At 45.2% G+C, this 24545-nt stretch overlaps 1 protein-coding gene across 3 annotated transcripts in view; it reads right to left on the minus strand.

Annotated features, from left to right (window-relative positions):
• The window catches only part of spata20 (spermatogenesis associated 20), a 348450-nt gene that overhangs the window by 192341 nt on the left and 131564 nt on the right, over positions 1 to 24545 (minus strand). For all 3 annotated transcript variants that reach the window (XM_068004358.1, XM_068004359.1, XM_068004360.1), the window contains exons 13-14: positions 18113 to 18321; positions 6272 to 6471 (exon numbers count right to left, since the gene is read on the minus strand). In XM_068004358.1, coding sequence (XP_067860459.1) covers positions 6272 to 6471; positions 18113 to 18321 — 409 coding nt within the window. The remainder of the gene's footprint in view (positions 1 to 6271; positions 6472 to 18112; positions 18322 to 24545) is intronic.

Consider the following 24545-nt stretch of genomic DNA (forward strand, 5'->3'; position numbering starts at 1 on the left):
AGTCTAGCAGCTATGTCCTTCAGGACTCGGCCAGCTCGGTCAGTAGTGGCGCTACCGAGCCACTCTTGGTGATGGACATTGAAGTCCCCCACCCAGGGTACATTTTGTGCCCTTGCTACCCTCAGTGCTTCCTCCAAGTGGTGTTCAACATGGAGGAAGACTGATTCATCAGCTGAGGGAGGGCGGTAGGTGGTAATCAGCAGGAGGTTTCCTTGCCCATGTTTGACCTGATGCCATGAGATTTCATGGGGTCCAGAGTCAATGTTGAGGACTCCCAGGGCCACTCCCTCCTGACTGTATACCACACCTATGGTGGGACAGGACATACCCAGGGTGATGGAAGAGTCTGGGACATTGGCTGAAAGGTATGATTCTGTGAGTATGGCCATGTCAGACTGTTGCTTGACTCGTCTGTGGGTCAGCTCTCCCAATTTTGGCACAAGTCCCCAGATGTTAGTGAGGAGAACTTTGCAGGGTCGACTGGGTTTGGTTTGCCTTTGTCATGTCCAGTGCCTAGTGGTCTGACGCCGGGTGGTCCGTCCAGTTTTATTCTCATTGTGACTTTTTTTAGCGAGATTTTACAACTGAGTGGCTTGCTAGGCCATTTCAGAGGGCAATTAAGAGTCAACCACATTGCTGTGGGTCTGGAGTCACATTTAGGCCAGACCGGGTAAGGACAGCAGGTTTCCTTCCCTAAAGGACATTAGTGAACCAGATGGATTTTTACAACAATCCAGTAGTTTCATGGCCACCATTAACGATACTAGTATTTTAATTCCAGATTTTATTTAATTAATTGAATTTAAATTCCCCAGCTGCCGTGGCGGGATTTGAACTCATGACTCCGGATTATTAGTCCAGGCCTCTGGATTACTAGTCCAGTAACATGACCACTATGCTACCGTACCCCTGTAGCCTGCCATCCTCCCAAATACCGTGTCCTCCATCACAAACACAGCCTACCCTCCTTCCAAATACCGTGTCCTCCATCACAAACACAGCCTACCCTCCTTCCAAATACCATGCCCTCCATCGTGAACACAGCCTACCCTCCTCCCAAATACCATGTCCTCCATGGTGAACACGGCCTGCCCTCCTCCCAAATACCGTGTCCTCCATCGTGAACACGGCCTGCCCTCCTCCCAAATACTGTGTCCTCCATCAGTAATCTGTTGGGTTTCTACAACAATCTAACAGCTTTCATGGGTCATTTTTTTTCCCTGTTGCTAGACCACAAATTTACCAGAATTATTGAATTCAATTTGACAACTTGCCACTGTGGGATTTGAACTTATGACTCCTCAGCTGCCAGCCCAATATCATAACCGTTAGGGTATCGTATCCTGCTTGATTAGACTTGCTCCAGTTCTAAAGTTGGTGCAAAACTCAGTGAGATGATGAATTAGCTGCTTTATACTCATACCTATTATTACACTAGCAATAGCAAATGGAGGAAAATATAACCTTATCTTCAGGCAGAGTCACACATAAAAACAATTGAGAATTAACTGTATGCAGTTAAATTAAAATAAGGTCTTGAACACACACACACACACACACACACACACACACACACGTATCGTGGTACAAGTTTAACAATTGCCCCAGGCTTTCTGGGCTTGGGGTGATGGGTGATCAATCCTCCAGAATTCTCCCTCATCTTCACTATCCAATAACCTCTTTGCAAACTATGCATGTGTGGATCTTGGGTAAGGACAGGATCGGGTACAGTTGTGATGCTCCCTATAGTCAAATATCCAGCCACTCAGTCTGGGCTCGCACATGAAGAATGGTCCCTTTGGCAAAATATCAGAGGGTGTCTAGTGCTCATGTCGCTTTACATCAGCATGAGTTAGTTAACACATTCAGGAGGGAAGAGGAGAAAACTGTGAGCACACAGCTGTGTACTCATATTTGTACAGAAACATATAGAACTGTGTACATAATATATAGATGGTTTTATTCTGCTCTGTGTCTCAGCTCATCTGTTAATGCATTTGAAAGAAAGATAGAAAAGAAAGAACTTGCATTTATATGGCACCTTTAATGACCACCGGACATCCCAAAGCGCATTATAGCCAATGAAGTACTTTTGAAGTGTAGTCACTGTTGTAATATAGGAAACGCGGCAGCCAATTTGCGCTCAGCAAGATCCCACAAGCAGCAAAGTGATAATGACAGGATAATCTGTTTTATAGTGATGTTGGTTGAGGGATAAATATTGGCCAGAACACCAGGGAGAACTCCCGTGCTCTTCATCGAATACTGCCATGGGATCTTTTATGTCCACCTGAGAGGGCAGATGGAGCCTCGGTTTAACATCTCATCCGAAGGATGGTTTGCACAGATTCCTGCCTGCTCTTTTAACGCAGGCATTAGCCTATTTGTTTTAAACGGAGTAACACCTCTGTTGAAAAGGCGCAGACAGGTATCCAGGCAACCGCGTTAACTGGAGCGCGAAAAAAAGCGCAATGAGCGAATTAACCCCAAGGACAAGTTGAGAAGGCTGTTAAAAATGTATATGGGATCCTGGGCTTTATTAATAGATGTGGAGATGCCGGTGATGGACTGGGGTTGACAATTGTAAACAATTTTACAACACCAAGTTATAGTCCAGCAATTTTATTTTAAATTCACAAGCTTTCGGAGGCTTCCTCCTTCGTCAGGTTATTAATAGAGGCAGAGAGTACAAAAGCAAGGAAGTTATGCTAAACCTTTATAAAACACTGGTTAAGCTGCAGCTGGAGTATTGTGTTCAATTCTGGGCACCACACTTTAGGAAGGATGTCAAGGCCTTAGAGAGGGTGCAGAAAAGATTTACTGGAATGGTATCAAGAATGAGGGACTTCAGTTGCATGGAGAGACTGGAGAAGCTGAGGTCGTTCTCCTTAGAATAGAGAGGGTTAAGGGGAGATTTGATAGGTGTTCAAAATCATGAACAATTTTGATAGAGCAAATAAGGAGAAACTGATTCCAGTGGCAGAAGGGTCAGTAACCAGAGGATACAGATTTAAGGTGATCAGCAAAAGAGCCAAAGGCGACATGACGAAACATTTTTTTACGCAGCGTGTTGGAACGATCTGGAATGCACTGCCTGAAAGGGTATGGAAACAGATTCAATAGTAATTTTCAATAGGGAATTGGATAAATACTTGAAGGGGAAAAATGTACAGGGCAATGGGGAAAGAGCAGGGGAGTGGAATTAATTGGATAGCTCTTTCAAAGAGCCGGCACAGGCACGATGGGCTGTAACTGCTATGATACTATGAAAACGGTCTTCATTTCAAACTGACCACGGAGACACCGAGGCTTTTATCAAAGCTTTCAGACCCGTTTTCCAGTTCAGATTCCTGGTGCCGGCACAAATCAATTGTATTTCTTTCCCTCCCCAAACTCCAGCATCGCTGAAGGAAAAGGCCAGATGGAAAAAAAAGAGATGCATTGTTAAAGGGAACTGATCATTATGTGGGCTGCTGTTATCAGGGAATGTCAGCCACTCTGTACAATCCCCAGGGAACCGATCGTTTGACATATGATCTCTTTTTTTTGTCCTGTTGTGCAATGGCAGGAGCACACTCCTCTTCTCATTATATCGATCATCGCTTCTCGCCTCCGATCTATCAGCAGAGGACAGAAGGTGCCGATCACTCTCAGTGCTGGATTATGAGACCCCCCCCCCACCCCCTTTTCACAAACAAGCCGGCACATTTCACAAGGGAACAATGTCCGGTGGCATTCTGCCTGGGGAACGGTTGGATGCACCTGCTCTTTCGACACAATGAAGATGTCATTCTGGAAGGGAGGCAGGCGACCGCCTACTGTACTGCTGACCTTTCTAGATTGCTACTCGGAGGGAAATTGAACCTGACAGATAGCATATTCCAAGCCAACACACAATGCGCTTGATACACTTGTCAAAGGGATTTGGCCAAGAGGATGTGTGGAGATTGCAGGAGGGTGAATTCAACATACCCCTCCCCCGTAGAAAAGCAGTGCAACAACAACTTGCATTTATATTGCACCTTTAACGCAGTAAAAAAAGTCCCAAGGCGCTTCACAGGAGCGTAATCAGACAAAAATTGACATTGAGACAAAGGAGGAGACATCAGGACATGTGACCAAAAGCTGGGACAAGGAGGTAGGTTTTAAGGAGGGTCTTAAAGGAGGAGCGAGGTGGAGAAGCAGAGAGGTTTAGGGAGGCAATTCCAGAGCTTAGGACCTAGACAGGAAAGGCACAGCCACCAATCATAGAATCACAGAAATTTACAGCACGGGGGCCATTCGGCCCATCGTGTCTGTGCCAGTCGAAAAAGAGCTGTCCAGCCTAATCCCACTTTCCAGCTCTTCAAGTGCATATTCAAGTACCCTTTAAATGCGATAAGGGTTTCTGCCTCGACCACCCTTCCAGGCAGCGAGTTCCAGACCCCCATCACCCTCTGGGTGAAAAAGTTTCTCCTCAACTCCCCTTTAATCTTTCCACCAATCACTTTAAATCTATGCCCCCTGGTTTTTGATCTCTCTGCAAAGGGAAATAGGTCCTTCCTAACCACTCCATCTAGGCCCCTCATACTTTCATACACCTCAATTAAATCTCCCCTCAGCCTCCTTTGTTCCAAAGAAAACAATCCCAGCCTATCCAATCTTTTGTCATAGCTAAAATTCTCCAGTCCTGGCAACATCCTCGCAAAACTCCTCTGTACCCTCTCTACTGCAATCACATCTTTCCTGTAATGCGGTGACCAGAACTGTACGCAGTATTCTAGCTGTGGCCTAACTAGTGTTTTATTCAGTTCTAGCATAACCTCCCTGCTCTTATATGCTATGCCTCGGCTAATAAAGGAAAGTATCCCGTATGTCTTCTTACCACCTTATCTACCGGTCCTTCTATCTTCAGGGATCTGTGGACATGCACTCCAAGGTCCCTCTGTTCCTCTATACTTTTCAGTATCCTACCATTTATTGTGTATTCCCTTGCCTTGTTTGACCTCCCCAAATGCATTACCTCACATTTCTCCGGAGTGAATTCCATTTGCCAGTTTTCTGCCCACCTGACCAGTCCATTGATAACTTCCTGCAGTATACAGCTTTCTTCCTTACTATCCACCACACAGCCAAATTTTGTATCATCTGCAAACTTCTTAATCTGCCCTCTACATTTAAGTCTAAATCATTCATATACACCACAAAAAGCAAGGGACCTAGTACTGAGCCCTGCAGAACCTCACTGGAAACAGTCACAAAAACACCCGTCGACCATTACCCTTTGCTTCCTCCCACTGAGCCAATTTTAGATCCAACTTGCCACTTTCCTTTGGATCCTATTGGCTTTTACTTTCCTGACCAGTCTGCCATGTGGGACCTTGTCAAAATCCTTGCTAAAATCCATGTAGACTACATCAAACGCGCTATCCTCATCACCCCTCCTTGTTGCTTCCTCAAAAAATTCAATCAAGTTAGTCAGACACGACCTTCCTTTAACAAATCCATGCTGACTGCCAATGGTGGGATGAAGTGGGGGATGCACAAGAGGCCAGAATTGGAGGAATGCAGATATCTCGGAGAGTTGTAGCTCTGTAGGAGGTTAAAGAGATTGGGGGGAACGAGTCCATGAAGGGGTTTGAACATGAGGATGAGAATTTTAAAATCAAGGCGCTGCTGGACTGGGAGCCAGATGGTGATTGTTGGCACCCTATTCAATGTGGGGAGTGTCACGGCTGAGCTCAATCCTACCGTCACCTATACACTTTCCAGCAGCAGACGCTGGATGATGATTAGAAGTGGGAATCCTGGCTCATCTTGGCTCTCACCAGCCCAAAGACACAGGGGCCAATTATGGCAGCCCCAGTCTCCAGCCGGTCTGAAATGAAATGACTTAACAGACCAAAGACTGAACCTGAGATCTTATTACTTTGGACAGCTCATTATCACACCAGGCAGAGCACTTACTGATCACCGGAGAGCCAACGAAAGAAATTATTTGGATCCACAGTGAGACTTAGGTTGGTCACATGGAGCTGATCATTCATAATAAGCTTGATAAAGTCATAATAATGGACGAAAAGGCGAGCCCATCATGAAGACTTCTGCTTTGCAAACCCAGTTCAAATAACACACAACATGCTACACATCTCCAATCAAACAAAGAAAAACTGCTAAATTAATTACCGGTTTATGCATCATTAATATGACCAGCCATAGCCTGTACTCTCCGTCCGTACCTGATTATGCACTGTTAGCAGTAAAAACTTTAGTCTGTAATCTGCTTACGTACCTGTTTGAGTGTGTGATGTTGCGCCATCAGGGCAATTACCATTTCTGGCAGTGCCATGGGAATACTGTTCAGCAGTTTTTCAAATGCTGCCACGAGCTGCTTTGATTTGTTGACCCAGTCTGGCCGGTTGGCGAAGTTTGCCAGGCGCACAAGATTGGATGCAGCCACTGCGTTGCCACTGGGCTCCGCGCCATCCTGATCTGTTTTAAAAATAATAAAATTTATTATTTTTTTAAAAACCACGACCTGCCTTTCTATCACTTGAATTGAAACATTACTCAACTGCAAAGGTTAGAACAGTGAAAAGTAACTCCCTTCAGCAGCTAGTAGTGCAACAGTTCGAGGGCCCATGTAGTTTCCCTTAGTGGTTATGTTACTGGACTAGTGATCCAGAGGCCTGGACTAAATTCCAGAGTCATGAGTTCAAATTCCGCCACAGCAGCTGGCGAATTTAAATTCAATTAATTAATTAAATTCAATTAATTAAATAAAAAAATCTGGAATTAAAATACTAGCATCAGTAATGATGGCCATGAAACTACCGGATTGTCGTAAAAACCCATCTGGTTCACTAATGCCTTTTAGGGAAGGAAACCTGCCGTCCTTACCCGGTCTGGCCTATATGTGACTCCAGACCCACAGCACTGTGGTTGATTCTTAATTGCCCTCTGAAATGGCCTAGCAAGCCACTCAGTTGTAAAATCTCGCAACGAAAAGTCATAAGAATAAAACCGGACGGACCACCCGGCATCGGACCACTAGGCACCGGACACGACAAAGGCAAACCAAGCCCAATCGACCCTGCAAGGTCCTCCTTACTAACATCTGGGGACTTGTGCCAAAATTGGGAGAGCTGTCCCACAGACTAGTCAAGCAACAGCCTGACATAGCCATACTCACAGAATCATACCTTTCAGACAACGTCCCAGACTCTTCCATCACCATCCCTGGGTATGTCCTGTCCCACCGGCAGGACAGACCCACGAGAGGTGGCGGTACAGTGGTATACAGTCAGGAGGGAGTGGCCCTGGGAGTCCTCAACATTGACTCTGGACCCCATGAAATCTCATGGCATCAGGTCAAACATGGGCAAGGAAACCTCCTGCTGATTATCACCTACCGTCCACCCTCAGCAGATGAACCAGTCCTCCTCCACGTTGAGCAACACTTGGAGGAAGCACTGCAGGTAGCAAGGGCACAAAATGTACTCTGGGTGGGGGACTTCAATGTCCATCACCAAAAGTGGCTCGGTAGCACCACTACTGACCGAGCTGGCCGAGTCCTGAAGGACATAGCTGCTAGACTGGGCCTGCGGCAGGTGGTGAGCGAACCAACACGAGGGAAAAACCTACTTGACCTCGTCCTCACCAATCCACCTGTCGCAAATGCATCTGTCCATGACAGTATTGGTAGGAGTGACCACCGCACAGTCCTCATGGAGACGAAGTCCCGTCTTCGCACTGAGAACACCATCCAACGTGTTGTGTGGCACTACCACCGTGCTAAATGGGATAGATTCTGAACAGATCTAGCAGCTCAAAACTGGGCATCCATGAGGCGCTGTGGGCCATCAGCAGCAGCAGAATTGTATTGCAGCACAATCTGTAACCTCATGGCCCGGCATATTCCTCACTCTACCATTACCAACAAGCCAGGGGATCAACCCTGGTTCAATGAGGAGTGTAGAAGAGCATGCCAGGAGCAGCACCAGGCATACCTAAAAATGAAGTGCCAACCTGGTGAAGCTACAAGTCAGGACTACATGCATGCTAAACAGCGGAAGCAACATGCTATAGACAGAGCTAAGCGATTCCACAACCAACGGATCAGATCAAAGCTCTGCAGTCCTGCCACATCCAGTCGTGAATGGTGGTGGACAATTAAACAACTAACGGGAGGAGGAGGCTCTGCAAACATCCCCATCCTCAATGATGGCGGAGTCCAGCACGTGAGTGCAATAGACAAGGCTGAAGCATTTGCAACCATCTTCAGCCAGAAGTGCAGAGTGGATGATCCATCTCGGCCTCTTCCCGATATCCCCACCATCACGGAAGCCAGTCTTCGGCCAATTCGATTCACTCCACGTGATATCAAGAAACGGCTGAGTGCACTGGATACAGCAAAGGTTATGGGCCCCGACAACATCCCAGCTGTAATGCTGAAGACTTGTTCTCCAGAACTAGCTGCGCCTCTAGCCAAGCTGTTCCAGTACAGCTACAACACTGGCATCTACCCAACAATGTGGAAAATTGCCCAGGCATGTCCTGTCCACAAAAAGCAGGACAAATCCAATCTGGCCAATTACCGCCCCATCAGTCTACTCTCAATCATCAGCAAAGTGATGGAAGGTGTCGTCGACAGTGCTATCAAGCGGTACTTACTCACCAATAACCTGCTCACCGATGCTCAGTTTGGGTTCCGCCAGGACCACTCGGCTCCAGACCTCATTACAGCCTTGGTCCAAACATGGACAAAAGAGCTGAATTCCAGAGGGGAGGTGAGAGTGACTGCCCTTGACATCAAGGCAGCATTTGATCGAGTGTGGCACCAAGGAGCCCTAGTAAAATTGAAGTCAATGGGAATCAGGGGGAAAACTCTCCAGTGGCTGGAGTCATACCTAGCACAAAGGAAGATGGTAGTGGTTGTTGGAGGCCAATCATCTCAGCCCCAGGACATTGCTGCAGGAGTTCCTCAGGGCAGTGTCCTAGGCCCAACCATCTTCAGCTGCTTCATCAATGACCTTCCCTCCATCATAAGGTCAGAAATGGGGATGTTCGCTGATGACTGCACAGTGTTCAGTTCCATTCGCAACCCCTCAAATAATGAAGCAGTCCGAGCCTGCATGCAGCAAGGCCTGGACAACATCCAGGCTTGGGCTCATAAGTGGCAAGTAACATTCGTGCCAGATAAGTGCCAGGCAATGACCATCTCCAACAAGAGAGAATCTAACCACCTCCCCTTGACATTCAACGGCATTACCATCGCTGAATCCCCCACCATCAACATCCTGGGGGTCACCATTGACCAGAAACTTAACTGGACCAGCCATATAAATACAGTGGCTACGAGAGCAGGTCAGAGGCCGGGTATTCTGCGGCGAGTGACTCACCTCCTGACTCCACAAAGCCTTTCCACCATCTACAAGGCACAAGTCAGGAGTGTGATGGAATATTCTCCACTTGCTTGGATGAGTGCAGCTCCAGCAACACTCAAGACGCTCGACACCATCCAAGATAAAGCAGCCCGCTTGATTGGCACCCCATCCACCACCCAAAACATTCACTCCCTTCACCACCAGCGCACTGTGGCTGCAGTGTGTACCATCCACAGGATGCACTGCAGCAACTCGCCAAGGCTTCTTCGACAGCACCTCCCAAACCTGCGACCTCTACCACCTAGAAGGACAAGAGCAGCAGGCACATGGGAACAACACCACCTGCACGTTCCCCTCCAAGTCACACACCATCCCGACTTGGAAATAGTCTAAGTTGTCGCTGGGTCAAAATCCTGGAACTCCCTTCCTAACAGCACTGTGGGAGAACCGTCACCACACGGACTGCAGCAGTTCAAGAAGGCGGCTCACCACCACCTTCTCGAGGGTAATTAGGGATGGGCAATAAATGCTGGCCTCGCCAGCGATGCCCACATCCCGTGAACGAATATAAAAAAAAAGATTATTGTGACCAAAATTAACACTGAGGTTCTCAAACAAGAAAGAAAAGAGCTGGCACTTATATAGTGCCTTATCATATCCTAGTATTTGGCAAAGAAAGATAGAACTTGCATTTATATGGCATCTTTCACAACCTCAGAACATCCTAAAGCATTTTAAAGTGTAGTCACTGTTGTAATGTGGGAAACACGGCGGCCAATTTGCACGCAGCAAAGTCCCACAAACAGCAATGTGATAATGATCAGATCATCTGTTTTAGTGATGTTGGTTAAGGGGATAAATATTGTACTTAATAAGTAGCATTGATTGTCCATCCCAAGTTGCCCTGAGGTCATTAAGAATCAACCATATCGTGTGGGACTGGAGTCACGTGAGGTCCAGACTAAGGGTGGCTGGTCCCTATCCTGAAGGATGTTAGTAAACCAGTTGGGTTTTATGACAATCCGGCAGCTTTCATGGTCATTGTGTCTGGTGCTGGCCCACAAATTACCAGATTTATTGAATTCCATTTCACTAATGGCCATTGTGGGATTTAAACTCGTGACCTCTCGGTTGATAATCCAGTATCATTACCGCTATGTATCATACTCTATATTGAAATCCTCCCATCACACCTAAGCCTGTTCCTGTCTTTACTCAATGCCAGCAGCTCTGCATTTTCAAGCAGGAGTGATTGGGTAGCAATAAGGAATGTAGGAACAGCAGTAGGCCATGCAGCCACTCGAAACGGTTCCACCATCCAATTAGATCAAGGCTGATCTGTACCTCAACTCCATTTACTCGCCTTAGCTTCATATCGCTTGATACCCTTCTCTAACAAAAATCTATCGTGCTCAGTCTTGAAAATTTCAATTGGCCTCCAGCATCCACAGCCTTTTGGGGGAGTGGGTTCCAGATTTCCATTACCTTTTGAGTGAAAAAGGTGTTTCCTGATTTCACTCCTAACTGGCCTAGCTCTAAATGTACGATGCTCCCTTGTTCTGGACTCCCCCATCAGAGGGGATAGTTTCTTTGTATCTACCCTATTGAATTCCTTTATCATTTTCAAGACCTCGATTAGATTACCCCTCAACTTCTAAACTCAAGCAGTGATATTTCTGCTCCCTAATCCAGGGGTGCTTAGGATAAGTGGAGGGGTTTGAAATAAAACACAGGGGAGTAGACCTTGACTTCGGGCGAGTCTGCAGCCCGTTGGATCAGGCGAAACGTAAAACAGGCTACCAACTCGCTTTCACCTGTTTTAAACTATCGCCAAAGACACGATACACCCCATGAATTCTGAAGCCGATGTACTTGATGGACAGGGAGCCAGTGGCAGTCAGGAGGACAGGGGCGAAGGGTATGCGGGGTATTGCAGGAGGCTAGGACACAGTCCACAGCTGAATTTCAGCGTCAGAAGTTGCTTTGTAAAGCAAATTTATTACACCAGGGCCCACGAGCAGGGTCTGCACAACAAGCCCCAATGCAGGAAATGGATATGAATGATTCACAAGGCACAATGACATGAAGCTTTGTCACCAACAGTTGATCAAGATGGATGGGGAGAACAATTCTCTCATGTACCTGAGTTATTTCCCTTTAATGCTGCAGCTTCTGAAGAACCGAAGGCTATTAATCTCACATAGTCACAGTGCCAATTCTTGTCCTGATTTATTTGGGATAAGGCTAATGAAGGTAATGAGCCAGGCTCTTCCAGACAGACACTGTTGAGTTGGGGTTTCTGCTACTCTAGGCTGCGGCTGTGCTGCACAATCATGTCCTAAGGAGGGGGTGCAGAGGTATTAATGTTGAGGTGCCCAAACAATAATGACACATTATAGCTGCAAAGGAAGAAAGAACTTGCATTTATATAGTGTCTTACAGATCGTCAAGATGTCCCAAAGCGCTTCACAGCCAATGAAGTACTTTGAAGTGTAGTCACTGTTATTATGTCGGTAATCATGACAGTTAATTTGAGATCTATGAATAGCTTGAAGGAATTCAGCGAATCAGCGTTCACTACATGAGCAAGCAGCCTTTTCCACAAGTCCACTATTCTCTGGGAAAAGAACCACCTCCTGACATCTAACCGAGTTCTGGCCTTATTTAACTTGAGATTGTGACCCCATGTCCTCCCTAACCTATTTATTTGAAACAAACTGACTACACAAACACAATCTTTTCCCTTCATCATCTTATAAACCTCAATCAAATCACCCCTCAAATCTATGCTTCCCTAAAGTGTAAACACCCAGCTCTTTGATCCTATCTGGGTAACAGGGATGCTTTAAATTGGGAATTAATCTGTGGCCCTCCTCTCCATTCTTTCCAAAGCTTCAATATTACTCAACATTTGAGAAGACCAAACCTAGACCTAGTATTCTAACTGAGGCCTAACCAATGTTTTAAAAATATGAATCTGGTAAGTAAACTCCTGATCGCATGATCAAAATTCAGCTCACTTCCCCAGCTCAGGCCGGAGTGACAGGGTTATTTTTGAACTTTTGTAAGTATTCTAGTGAGGCTGAACTCTATCATGTCATACATTCCTCTGTGCATTGGTCTCAAACCCTGCATTGTATGTGTGGGAAAATGCTAATTGCTATCATCGTGTCCCAAGTGACTGAAGTAAGACTGTATGCCTGTCAACTTTATATTGCAAGTGTCAGCCATGGCTCAGTGGTAGCACTCTCGCCGCTAAGTCAGAAGGTTGGGGGTTCAAGTCCCACTCCAGAAACTTGAGCATATAATCTAGGCTGACATTCCAGTGCAGTACTGAGGAAGTACTGCGCTGTCGGAGGTGCCGTCTTTCAGGTTAAACCGAGGCCCTTTCTGCCTTCTCAGCTGGATGTAAAAGAACCCATGCTATTCAAAGAAGAACAGTGGAGTTCTCCCCAGTGTCCTGGCCAATATTTATCCCTCAACCAACATCATTAAAACAGATTATCTGGTCAGGCATCTCATTGCTGTTTGCGGGACCTTGCTGTGTGCAAATTGGCTGCCATATTTCCTACATTACAACAGTGACTACACTTCAAAAGTACTTAATTGGTTGCAAATGCTTTGGGACATTCTGTGGTCGCAAAAGATGCTGTATAAATACAAGTTCATTCCTTCCAGATAAACTTAGAAAATCTTTTGAAAAACACGTCATCGATGTGCAATGAGTTAATTAAAACTTGTAAGAAACTGATCTCATTAAAAAAAAATATCAACGATCATGACAAGGCGATCTGAAACTAAATTCCCTATTCAGAATCCCCTTTGTTCATGTAGGAAGAGGTTCAAATGCCAGAGGGTACACATTAAAAATTAGGAAATTAGATGGAAGAAGGGAGATCAGACAGAATTCTTTAACTCAAAGGGTAAGAGGGAAGGCGCAATGAAGCAACCTGTAGAAATGGGTTCAAGAGGCAACTATTTATGTTTCTGAAGAATCAGGGGAATGAAGGATTCGGTAAGGAGGTGGGTAGGTGGGATGGATTTCCGAAAAAAATTGCAGACTTTTCCATTTTAGATGGGTATCAGAATGACTGTGACAACACTGATTTACAAGGATCTTTTTCCCAAATCATGTTTTGCAGCAACATCAACTTGCAGTCCTATAGTGCTAGTAATAAAACATCTCAAGGCACTTCTCAGAAGCGTAATCAGACAAAAATTGACATTGAGCCAAAGGAGACATTAGGACAGGAGCTTGGTTGAAGAGGTCGATCTAAGGAGCGTCTTAAAGGAAAGAGGGGTGGAGAGGTATAGGGAAGGAATTCCAGACCTTAGGGCCTAGACAACTGACAGCACAACTGCCAATTGTGGGCGAAGGAAGTCGGGGATGTGCAAGAGGCCAGAATTGGAGGAACGCAGAGTTCTTGGAGGGTTATAGGGCTGGTGGAGATTACAGAGAGAGGGAGGGGCGAGGCAATGGAGGAATCTGAACACAAGGATGAGAATTTTAAATGCGAGGTGTTGGTGTACCGGGAGCCAGTGTAGGTCAGCGAGCACAGGGGTGATGGGAGAACGGGACTTGGTGCGAGTTAGGATACAGGCAACAGAGTTTTGGAGCGAAACCAAACTAAACACACCAAGGAGCAGTGATTCAGCTCCAACGCACCAACTCCACTGGTAGCACTGACGAATGTTTGCTGAATAAAATGGACAGCTCCAGAGATTACAATGGGAGAGAGGAAATGAAAAAGGAGTACTTCCCTTTACAAACATATGAGCTGTTTCCAGCTGTGCACCTACCTTTAACAATGCTCACCCTGCACAGTCATCTACTGCAGCAAGCAAGAGGCAAGGGTTTACCCATGAACGTTTAATGCATTTTATCTGCCGTTAATTTTAATACAGGTTAATTTAAAACTTGAATTCTTTGCCATCCTTCATTTAGATCATAACATCAACTTAAATACACACAGCCATATGCCTGATTATTAATCACAATTATAGTTAAGTATGAAAACCTTCCAATGCTCTCTCATTTTGAGGGCGACACTCACTTCTGAATGCTTATCTCATTACTCAAGTTTCCAAGTATGTTTTGCATTAAACTGAATAAATGACGGCATTGTGATAACTTAAGCTTCTGAAGGCTTCCTGCTGCTCCAGAGTCACGGGTTAATATGGCCACACTTTCAGCACATGACTCAGTTTTCACCCTCATAAAATTTTCTTCAGGTCAGAAGGTCAATACATGGATGAATATTTATTCATGTTTAGATGAATTGAAAGTCTGAAGACGATAGGGAGCCCTAAAGATCTATACAATAGCTTTTTAATGCCACTAGGTGTCTCTGGCAAACCCTGTACAGCCTACTCCTCCTAATTCAAAGTTGCTTAATTCAAGTTATTTGATAATTTAATTTTTTTAAGCACTACATCCCCAATTTGCAGTGTTATGCTATTTAATTGAAATTACTGGATAATTCACATCTTTTAGTGCAAAAACAAATTTGAATTATCAGGAATAGCCTGTAACTACAAAGATAACACACAATTAGGAGTAGAATATTAACTTCATTAAGGATGGAAGTTATGTGATTCACCTGGAGTCTCAGTGAGGTTAGCCTTGAGTAGCTGAGGCAGGAAGACCCAGGAGGTCCCAGGTTCAATTCCTGGTCTGTGCTGAGTTAGCTAATCTCAACTGGAACAAAGGAAAATGACACTACATTTCGTCTGACCACCCTTGGGTTTAGGGAGATGAAAATCAGCCAGGGTTGCTGCTCTTGATTAATATTCCTTGTGTACCATGATGTTGGTTGAGGGCAGGTTCGGCTTGGCTACGATCGTTGCCCTTATGCCCAAATGAACAGCTTGGTAACACTTAATGTCTAGACTCACAAATATGGAACTATACCCTTGCAAGGAGTCAATGCCTTCAGGGGAGGAAAGAAAATTATCGGGGAAAATGCTTTAACGAAAGGATGGAACTCCCAAAAGCCAAATAGCCGTACCCTCTCACAAGTTACAAAAAAAAAATCAGGAACCCACTTTTCCAACATGTCTGCATTAGGTTTTGGTGGACTTTTTTGAAATGCAGAATGGTCAAGAGTGTTGTAATGTCATGTTGGGCAAATATTTACAGCAAAATGAAAGCAATGCTTCCACCCTTCCACAACCTCACCCAGGGCATTGAGCTTAATTTTCACAAAAGAGAGTGGCCAGTAGTCAACTAGCTTGGTCAACAGTAACAGCTTTTAGGTGGCCAACTATGAGAGGAAAATACATAGGTGGCCAATAAGACGACAAATTTGGTCTCTGTACTAAGGAATACAGATTTGAACTGTGTCCAGCTGGTGAAAAACATAGGACCTTTACAGTCCGAGAGTAGACTATCATCCCCTCAGTTTGGGCTGGGGATCAAATCCCGGTTCCACTCATGAAAAGATAATATCCAAATTTACTGTACAACCAGATCTCTATCTTTTCATTTTTTTTTAAGGACGTCTTTTAAGAAGGGACTTGACAGGCCTGGGAGTGAAAAACATATCAGGTGAGGGGGACATTTAGTGAAGTTCACACTACCATGAGTAACCAAACAACAACAACTGCATTTACATAGCACCTTTAACGTAATAAAGCATCCCAAGCCATTTCATAAGAGCGATTTTCAAACAAAATTTGACATCGAGCCACATAAAAAGATATTAGGACAGGTGACTAAAAGCTTGGACAAAGAGGTAGGTTTTACCGAGCGTCTTAAAGGAGGAGATAGAGGTAGAGAGACAGAGAAGCTTCGAGAGTGAATTTCAGAGCTTAGGGCCTAGGCAGCTGAAAGCACTTGTTTGATTGCATTATAGAGTTAGGAAGGGATTTCCCAGAGGTTTCCCTGAAATGGGCTACAGGGTTTTTTCAGTTATTTTGTCTCCCCCAGAAGTGAACATTACAAGCAATTGGGGTTTGAAAGCTGCTATGCAGGTTACTCTCCAGTCTCTCCCATATGGCCATTAGAGCTGCAGTCTGTGCTTCCAAGAAGGTGGAGGCATCGAATGGTCCCCGGCCACTCCTTAGGTGAGCATCTGCTCAGATTCTAATGAAGTTGTCAAAAGGCCCATTGGTGCCTGCAACAAAGAAAAAACTTCCCTGACGTTACTATAAGGGACAGCTGTAGACTCGAGAGTCACATATGTCAGTTGCCGCACATCCTCATAGATTGACGTCAGAACCTGCATGTAAGCGTGGTGTTCCTCTTTACAGGCGAGTACTCATCAGTTCCTCCCTCAAACAACACTATCAAAAATAAAAGGTTAGCTTGTCATTCATCTCATTTGTCGTTTGTGCGCAAATTGACTGCTACATTTGCCTGTATATTAAGGGTGACTACACTTCAAAAGTAATTCGTTGAATGTGGAGTGCTCTGGGACGTCCTCAGGTCATGATAAGGCACTGTATAAATGCACATTCTCTCTTTCTAGCTGATTCTGGCCTTAAATGTACTGCAACCTTTACCTTGCACATTTAAGAGTGAGCTAAGCACACAATTACATTTTTTTAAAACTGAAATACGATGTAATCTTATTATTGGACCCCCAAACACATGGTCAGGAGCTTGGGTGCCGGTCACTGCTTGTGTTGGTGAGTTGGTAGAAGTGCCACCTGAAACCAGCACAGTCAATAACGAGAAACGCTGAAGATTTCAGTTCACTGGCAGTCATCCCAGAACCCAATAGGGACCAATTCACACCACTGAATGCGCACTTACAGTTGAATCATCACAGAGGAACATTAGCATAATTATGTTGAGAGTACTGGGGTGTCAATGCTGTCAGCTCCCCATGCATCAATTGGGGGCAATCCCACAATAAACTTGCCAGATTTATTAAGGGGATGGGGGGCCTGTAAAGATACAGGTCTTCTCAGTGGCCGGCCTTAATGAACCTTGGGCGTGTTCACTGTGGGGTTACCGCCAGTTATTGCAACCAATGCATGAGAAGCCGGCAACACCAACATCCTACCTCACCCAGCCATGGCTCAGTGATAGTACTCTCGCCTCTGAGTCAGAAGGTTGTGGGTTCAAGTCTCACTCCAGAGAGGTAAGCACATAGTCTAGGATGACACTCCAGTGCACTACTGAGTGAGTGCTGCACTGTTGGAGGTGCTGTCTTTCGGATGAGACGTTAAACCAAGGCCCTGTCTGCTCTCTCGGGTGTGTGTAAAAGATGGCACTATTTTGAAAAAGAGCAGGAACATTCTCCCCAGTGTCCTGGCTAATATTTATCCCTCAACCAACATCACTAAAAAAACAGATAATCTGGTCACTATCACATTGTTGTTTGTGGGACCTTGCTGTGCGCAAATTGGCTGCTGCGTTTCCTACATGACAACAGTGACCACATTCAAAAGTACTTCATTGGCAGTAAATCGCTTTAGGATGTCCTGAGGTCGTGAAAGGCGCTATATAAATGCAACTCTTTCTTTCTTCATGTAACAGCACGTTTATAAGAGATTTGCATACTGTAAGCTGTTCCATTCCCCAGCTTGGAGGAAGATAACAATGCATGGAAGTGACCTTATCTCACCAGACACCATGAAAGAGAGATAAAAAGGAATTTGGATAAATACCTGAAGGGGAAAAATTGCAGGGTTATGGGGAGAGGGCTGGTGAGTGTGACTCCCCAGATGGGCCAAATAGCTTCCTTCTGTGCTGTATCATTCTATGATTCTATGAACTTCTTTATATATGGAACACTCACCTTCTTTAAGGCGAATTAGCACGGAGGGATCACGGGCATCATTGGTGAAGTAGGCAAATCCCTTGGAATCCCAGAATAAGTCATCCTGTTTCTGTTGGAGCAACAAGGCCCACTCCAGCCACTGATGATCAAAGGAAGCTTCGTACAGGTCCATCAGGCTTCGAATAACAAACGCGTAGTCATCCAGAAACCCGCTGACAGGCCTAGCTCTGAAAACACACCAGAAAAGACATAGATTAGATTGGGTTCTTTTGTGCTGTATTACTATGTTATCTGCCCTTCAAGTGGCTGGTCTCCCCCCATTCCATGGATCAAGTCAGATCCTAGCTTGCTTCCAGACTTCTGCTAACTCCTCTCTGTATGCAGTTTTGCGACAGCACCTCCCAAACCCGCGACCTCTACCGCCTAGAAGGACAAGGGCAGCAGGCACATGGGAATACCATCACCTCCAAATCACACACCATCCTGACGTGGACATATATCAGCCATTCCTTTGTCGTTGCTGGGTCAAAATCCTGGAAGTGCCTACCTAACAGCACTGTGGGAGTACTTTCACCACAGGTTCAAGAAGGCCGACCTTCTCAAGGGCAACTAGAGATGGGCAATAAATGCTGGCCTTGCCAGCAATGCCCATATCCCAAGAATTGATTTTTTAAAAAGCTGTTCAGAGTGGCTTGCGATTACAGTCTCTCTTATTATTCTGAGAGGGACCTTACTGTGCACAAATTGGCTGCCGCGTTTCCTACATTACAATAGTGAGTACACTTCAAAAGTACTTCATTGGCTGTGAAGCGCTTTGGACTGTCCTGTGGAAGTGAAAGGCGCTATATAAATGCAAGTCTTTCTTTTCCTTTCCTGAAAGTAGTGATTCCTGGCTGGGATATAGCTCCATGGACACTGGGTACCCTCCATGTACCTGGCCCAAGTGACCATTCATCATGTGCAGGCCTACAACAGAGTGTTGGCGGGTTTTTTTCAGGCGTTGGTTTGGGTTGCATTGGGGAGCACTGAACCCAATCCAGTCGTCACCACATGTGCGAAGTTTCCAGCTGGGGTCAGTGGATAGTCCTCAGGAGCAGGTACCCTAGTTGATTTTTCCCCTCTGCTAGAACAGTCAGTGAGGCTAATTGTAGCAACTCTCCTCCCCTGCCACCCCCACCCCTCCCCATCTCACTGCAACTCAGGTTCAGATTATTTAGCTGGCACAGAGCAGGGATTGAGGGAGAATCTTCTGGGTTGGTCGAGATTACTACCACAACACGTTGTGCAGACACCTGCTGAGCTACTGGTGGTGCCTGAAATTCAACCGCTTTCTTTCTTCAAGAGCTTCCAAACAAGTATGGCTGAATACAGCTAACTTCCCCTCGTTGGGGTCGATTTTCACTCCCTTTGCCTGGTGTTAACAGGGCAGTTAACAGCCTCAAAATGGGGTAAGTAGCCTTACTGCCCATTAACATAGGCAATGCAGCCGGCTCCATTTTGAAAGGGGCTACCGTCGGGTGTCTAAAGCACTCGCCTGTTTCAAGAGATAGGATCCTTTTAATATGGAAATCGGGGTCCTATGACATAAGTAGGGCCCCGAATGCCATTTTAGGTCGGAGTTGGTCGGAGCCTGCACCATGCTCCAAGGAGCAGGAGTGCTCCTCAGCGGGTACATAAAAATAATCGGGGCCGTCGCCACCCTTCGTGATTGCGACCCCTCCCCTCCCACAACTTACCTTCACCGGAACGCCTGTTTGATGCCCTGTAGCTCGCTAGGCTGGGGCTCTGCTGGTCAGTCGCCCAAAGGTCAAAATAGACTCCAGTGACTCTAAAAATGCCTGCCAGATACAGATCTATAGTGTGCTGCTCTACCAAATGAACAACTCCACGCAGCAGCACACCAAGAACCATCAGTAACCCAGGCAACTGTTCATTAAACAAACATGGAAAACATTGTCAATCTACATCAGTAAGTCAACTTCTAGCCCATGGGTTCTGATGAAGAGGCTCAATCAAAACTTTAAGCTCTCTTTTTTTTCTTTCAGATGTTGATAGACCTACTGTGCACGTCCTGCATTGTGTTTCTTTTATTCAGATTTCCAGCATTTGCAGTTTTCCTGTACTAAACAAACAGTTTCCATGTTTTAAAAACAATGGTTGGATCTCTCCGCTATCTGTCGTGACACCAAAGACTGCTGATGTCAAGTCCGCTTCTGTTGACAATAATTTTCTTTTTGACGCCAGACTGCACTTCTTCACTGAATTAAACCCAGCCACAACACCTCACTACACAATTCACAAAACACCAATTAAGCCAATTATTAGTGAATAAGCCTGACTTAAATAAAGCGAGCTGACATCCTGCACTTTATATACACAAACCATCTGTGTCACGTAAGAAGTAGGGTTTAATACTTGGTAACATAGTAACATTAAGAACAGGACTTGGCCATTCAGCCCCTCAGGCCTGTTTGGCATTCAATTAGATCACAGCTGATCTGTACTTCAACTCCATTTTCCCACCTTTGCTCTAAGTCCCTTGATTTCACTCGATACCCATATCCAACAAAAATCTGTTGATCTCAGCCTGGAAAGCTCCAATTGTCCCCCAGCATCCACAGCCTTTTGGGGAGAGAGTTACAGATTTCTACCACTTTTGTGTGAAAACATCCCATCCTGTTAGATTATTAATGTCTCATATTGTTAAATCTAAATGCCCCTTTGTCATGTAGGCAACTACAAGAAGCCAACCTTCACTATGATGTTATCTCAGATGGATTTTAGGATTTGAAAATAGTGCATGATAGAAGGGGGACTTTTACCAATTCCACACTCCCTGTGCTCAAAGGGATCACAGGTCATGGAATCGGTGCTACAGAGTTGCAGCTCTATCCTCAATTATGAGGACAAATTGCCTAAACGTGGCATATATTCCCTTGAGTTTAGCAGTTTGAGGGGTAATCTAACCAAGGTGTTTAAAATGATTAAGACATTCGATAGGGTAGATACAGAGAAACTATTTCCTCTGGTGGGGGAATCAAGAACAAGGGGACACAATCTTAAAATTAGAGCTAAGAGTGAAATCAGGAAGCACTTTTTCACACAAAGGGTAATAGGAATCAGGAATTCTCTCCCCAGTCGAAATCTTCAAGACTGAGATCAATCGACTTTTGTTGGGTAAGAGTATCAAGGGATATGGAGCTAAAGTGGATAAATGGAGTTGAGGTACAGATCAGCCATGATCTAAGTGAATGGCGGAACAGGCTCGAGGGGCTGAATGGCCTATTCCTGTTTGTATCTGCAAACTACCTGCTGGGAGTACAGGATCAGTGATTTTACCCCATAGTTTACTTTTTCATTTCCAATATCCGTCCCCTTCCCTGTACATCTCCAATTCCTGCTGGGGCATGGTCAGCTCCCCGGTACCTCCCCAAATGGCCGGTCTTCATGTGGGTGTATGAAACAGTAAATGTTAGCTACGGGAGATATAAAAGCTGACCCCAATACTGTTCTCACCTGATATATATACACATACACAGAAACACACATAAAAACATGCAGCAGAAATAACTTGGATAGTGAACCGTAGGAACCATGACTGATATTTTTGTTTCTCTTCCCTAATCCAGGCATCAAGACCAACTGTACCACCCTCAACTGCTAAAGAAAGACAGAATTTGCATTTATATAGCGCCTTTCACGACCCCAGGATGGCCCAAAGCACTTTACAGCCAATGAAGTACTTTTTTTGAAGTGTAGTCACTGTTGTAATGTAGGAAATGCAGCAGCCAACGTGTGCACAGCAAGGTCCCACAAACAGCAATGTGATAGTGAACGGATAATCTGTTTTAGTGATGTTGGTTGAGAGTTAAATATTAATAAGGACACTGGGCAGAACTCCCCTGCCGTTCTTCGCAATAGTGCCACGGGATCTTTTACATCCACCTGAGAGGACAGACAGGGCCTCGGTTTACAACCAATGTTGTTATGCAGATAAATATGGCAGTCAATTCAAACAACAAAATGAATGAATGATAATCTGTTCAGGGAGGAATATTGGCCATAACACTGGGAGAACGCCCTGCTCTTCTTCAAATAGTGCTGTGGGATCTTTTACATCCATCTCAGCAGGCAGACGGGGCCTCGGTTTAATGTCTCATCCAAAAGATGGCACCTCCGACAATACAGCACTCCCTCAGTACTGCACTGGAGTGTCAGTCTTAGTGTTCACTGCAGGGTCATGATGCATGAGGGGAAAAACAAACACAACCAGTCATCCCAGAGAGGCAGGAGTTTCCCTGAACCTGCTGGCAGTCTAAGAGTTAAGGCTTGATAAATAAATCAAACTGCCTGGATAGCTGTAATTCTAGTGGCCTTTTCAATGGAAAATATTCATCAAAGCATAAAGACTATTTGCAAAACCTGCCAAAAGTATGTGCAGAAAAATGATTTGTTTGGAAGCTGTAAGTCAGCAACTAATTGCTCCTGCAAATGAAATGTACTTCACTCGTGGGTTGCCAGGGGTTCTGCAGTGTATGGCAGTAATAGGATGTAGAGATAAGGTGAGAAAAACTGAGATGAAAAGGAGTATCTCAAAGCAATTGCTTTCTGGGTCAAGTTAATAGGAGCTCCATGCTGCAAGCAGAAATACAGCCCAGTGTAGGATTAGTAAGTACTCTATAGACACTTAAAGTTGTGCAACAAAAGTGGGAGGGGAACCTGTAAATAGCCTCCAGCTATTTCCAGGGAAGTAAATGCCCCGGAATGCAGGTGGATGCAACACATCTGTATGAAGGATTCCCTTATGCTCATGGTTTAGCTTAAAATAAAATGTTGTCTGAAATGCATAGCTGGCCTGGAACTGAATTGAGCCAGTAAGATTCCAGGTTCAATCCCTGGTCTGTGTTGAGTTAGGTATTTCATCCAGAGCTGCAGTAGGAGAAGAACAAAGAGACTAGCAGATAGCCGAAAGTGTAGAGAGAAATAAGGCTTTCACTTATACTCCGCCTGTAATGGAACATTGCACAAAGGCAGGACTGAAGCATGAATGAGACACCACTGATGTGTCAAGTAACACAAAAGACTTGCCCTTAAGAGATGGTATCGCCCCACATCACAGGAGGCAAAGAAACAGCTACCTTGCCAGCAGTGAATACTATTGTGTTCCAGCCTTAGGCGGGTGAGCTGAGAGTTCTGTCCACCGCTATAGCTTGAAATCTAAGGTTACAAACTCAAATTCAGTACAGATGGGGAGCTGGCCAATATTTATCACTCAACCAACACCACCAAAAACAGATTATCTGGTCATAAGTTTCATTGCTGTTTGTGGGACCTTGATGTGTGCAAATTGGCTGCCGTAATTGCCTACATAACAACAGTGACTACACTTCAAAAGTATTTAATTGGCTGTGAAGCGCTTTGGGACGTCCTGAGGTCGTGAAAGGCGCTTTATAAATGCAAGTACTTTCTAACTGCTCACGTGAGTGATCCCGCACAAGGGTGATCCCGCACAAGGGTGATCCCACAAGTTGCATCAGTTTTGCTATTGGGGTTCTGAATTCCAGTCCACAATGGCAATGAGACAGACTTGGCAGGAGCAGCCTTATGACCTGGAGCAGTTCTGCAATACAAACATGTCGATTCCTTCGTTCTGTTTACGTGGTCTAACAAAGGAGCACTTGCTGCTGATTCGAAGTGTCACTGAGAATGGAGCTGTTGCGATTTTAAGATAACAGAAACAAAACAGTGCATTCCAAAATCAAAATTGAATCTATCTTAAAATCAACCTTCGACCTTAAGGCGGACCACATGCGCTAACCTCTGAATTATTCGCCCGCTTCTAAAACTATTCGGGCTGACATGCCTTCAGGGAGCACAAGAAAAGGGCCAAAAAGTACTTTAAAGGAACGTACTGGATAGAAAGTGTCAGGAAAGGAAAATGTTGCGAGATGCAGATTAAGGAGCTGTCTGTATGACTGGCAGGATTTGATGGCCTCTCTACGTGTGCAAACAGGTTCCATCACCTAAACAAATGAGGGATTCCAATCGAGATTATATCCACAACAAACCTAAAGCAGAAGGGAGGAGAGCTCCTATGCGGACAGTGATCTGCACTAGCATCCTTTTTCTCAAAAACTCCCCCCTCTCTGTCCCCTTGTTTGCTGAAGGCAATTCACGCTAGGGTTCTGTTGGTCTTCTTCAAATGTGGCCTTAGACAGTGAGTATCAACAGGCTATTAAACCGTGGAGGGTACATCACAGGTGAGTCCCAATCCTGTCCTCACCCACTAGGTGCAGCACAGCCAAATCTGATCATGTCCTCACTCAATATCCAAGCGTGCACACTCTCTAAAAAAGGTCACTGGTTAATGATCAGGAGCAGGAACACTGGTTTGCTAGCGTTGCTGGCATCCAGTGTTGCTAAGGAGATGGGGGGCTGTTACAAAAAGAAA

Source organism: Heptranchias perlo, chromosome 23 (genome assembly GCF_035084215.1).
Source record: "Heptranchias perlo isolate sHepPer1 chromosome 23, sHepPer1.hap1, whole genome shotgun sequence".
NCBI classification, from domain to species: Eukaryota; Metazoa; Chordata; class Chondrichthyes; order Hexanchiformes; family Hexanchidae; genus Heptranchias; species Heptranchias perlo.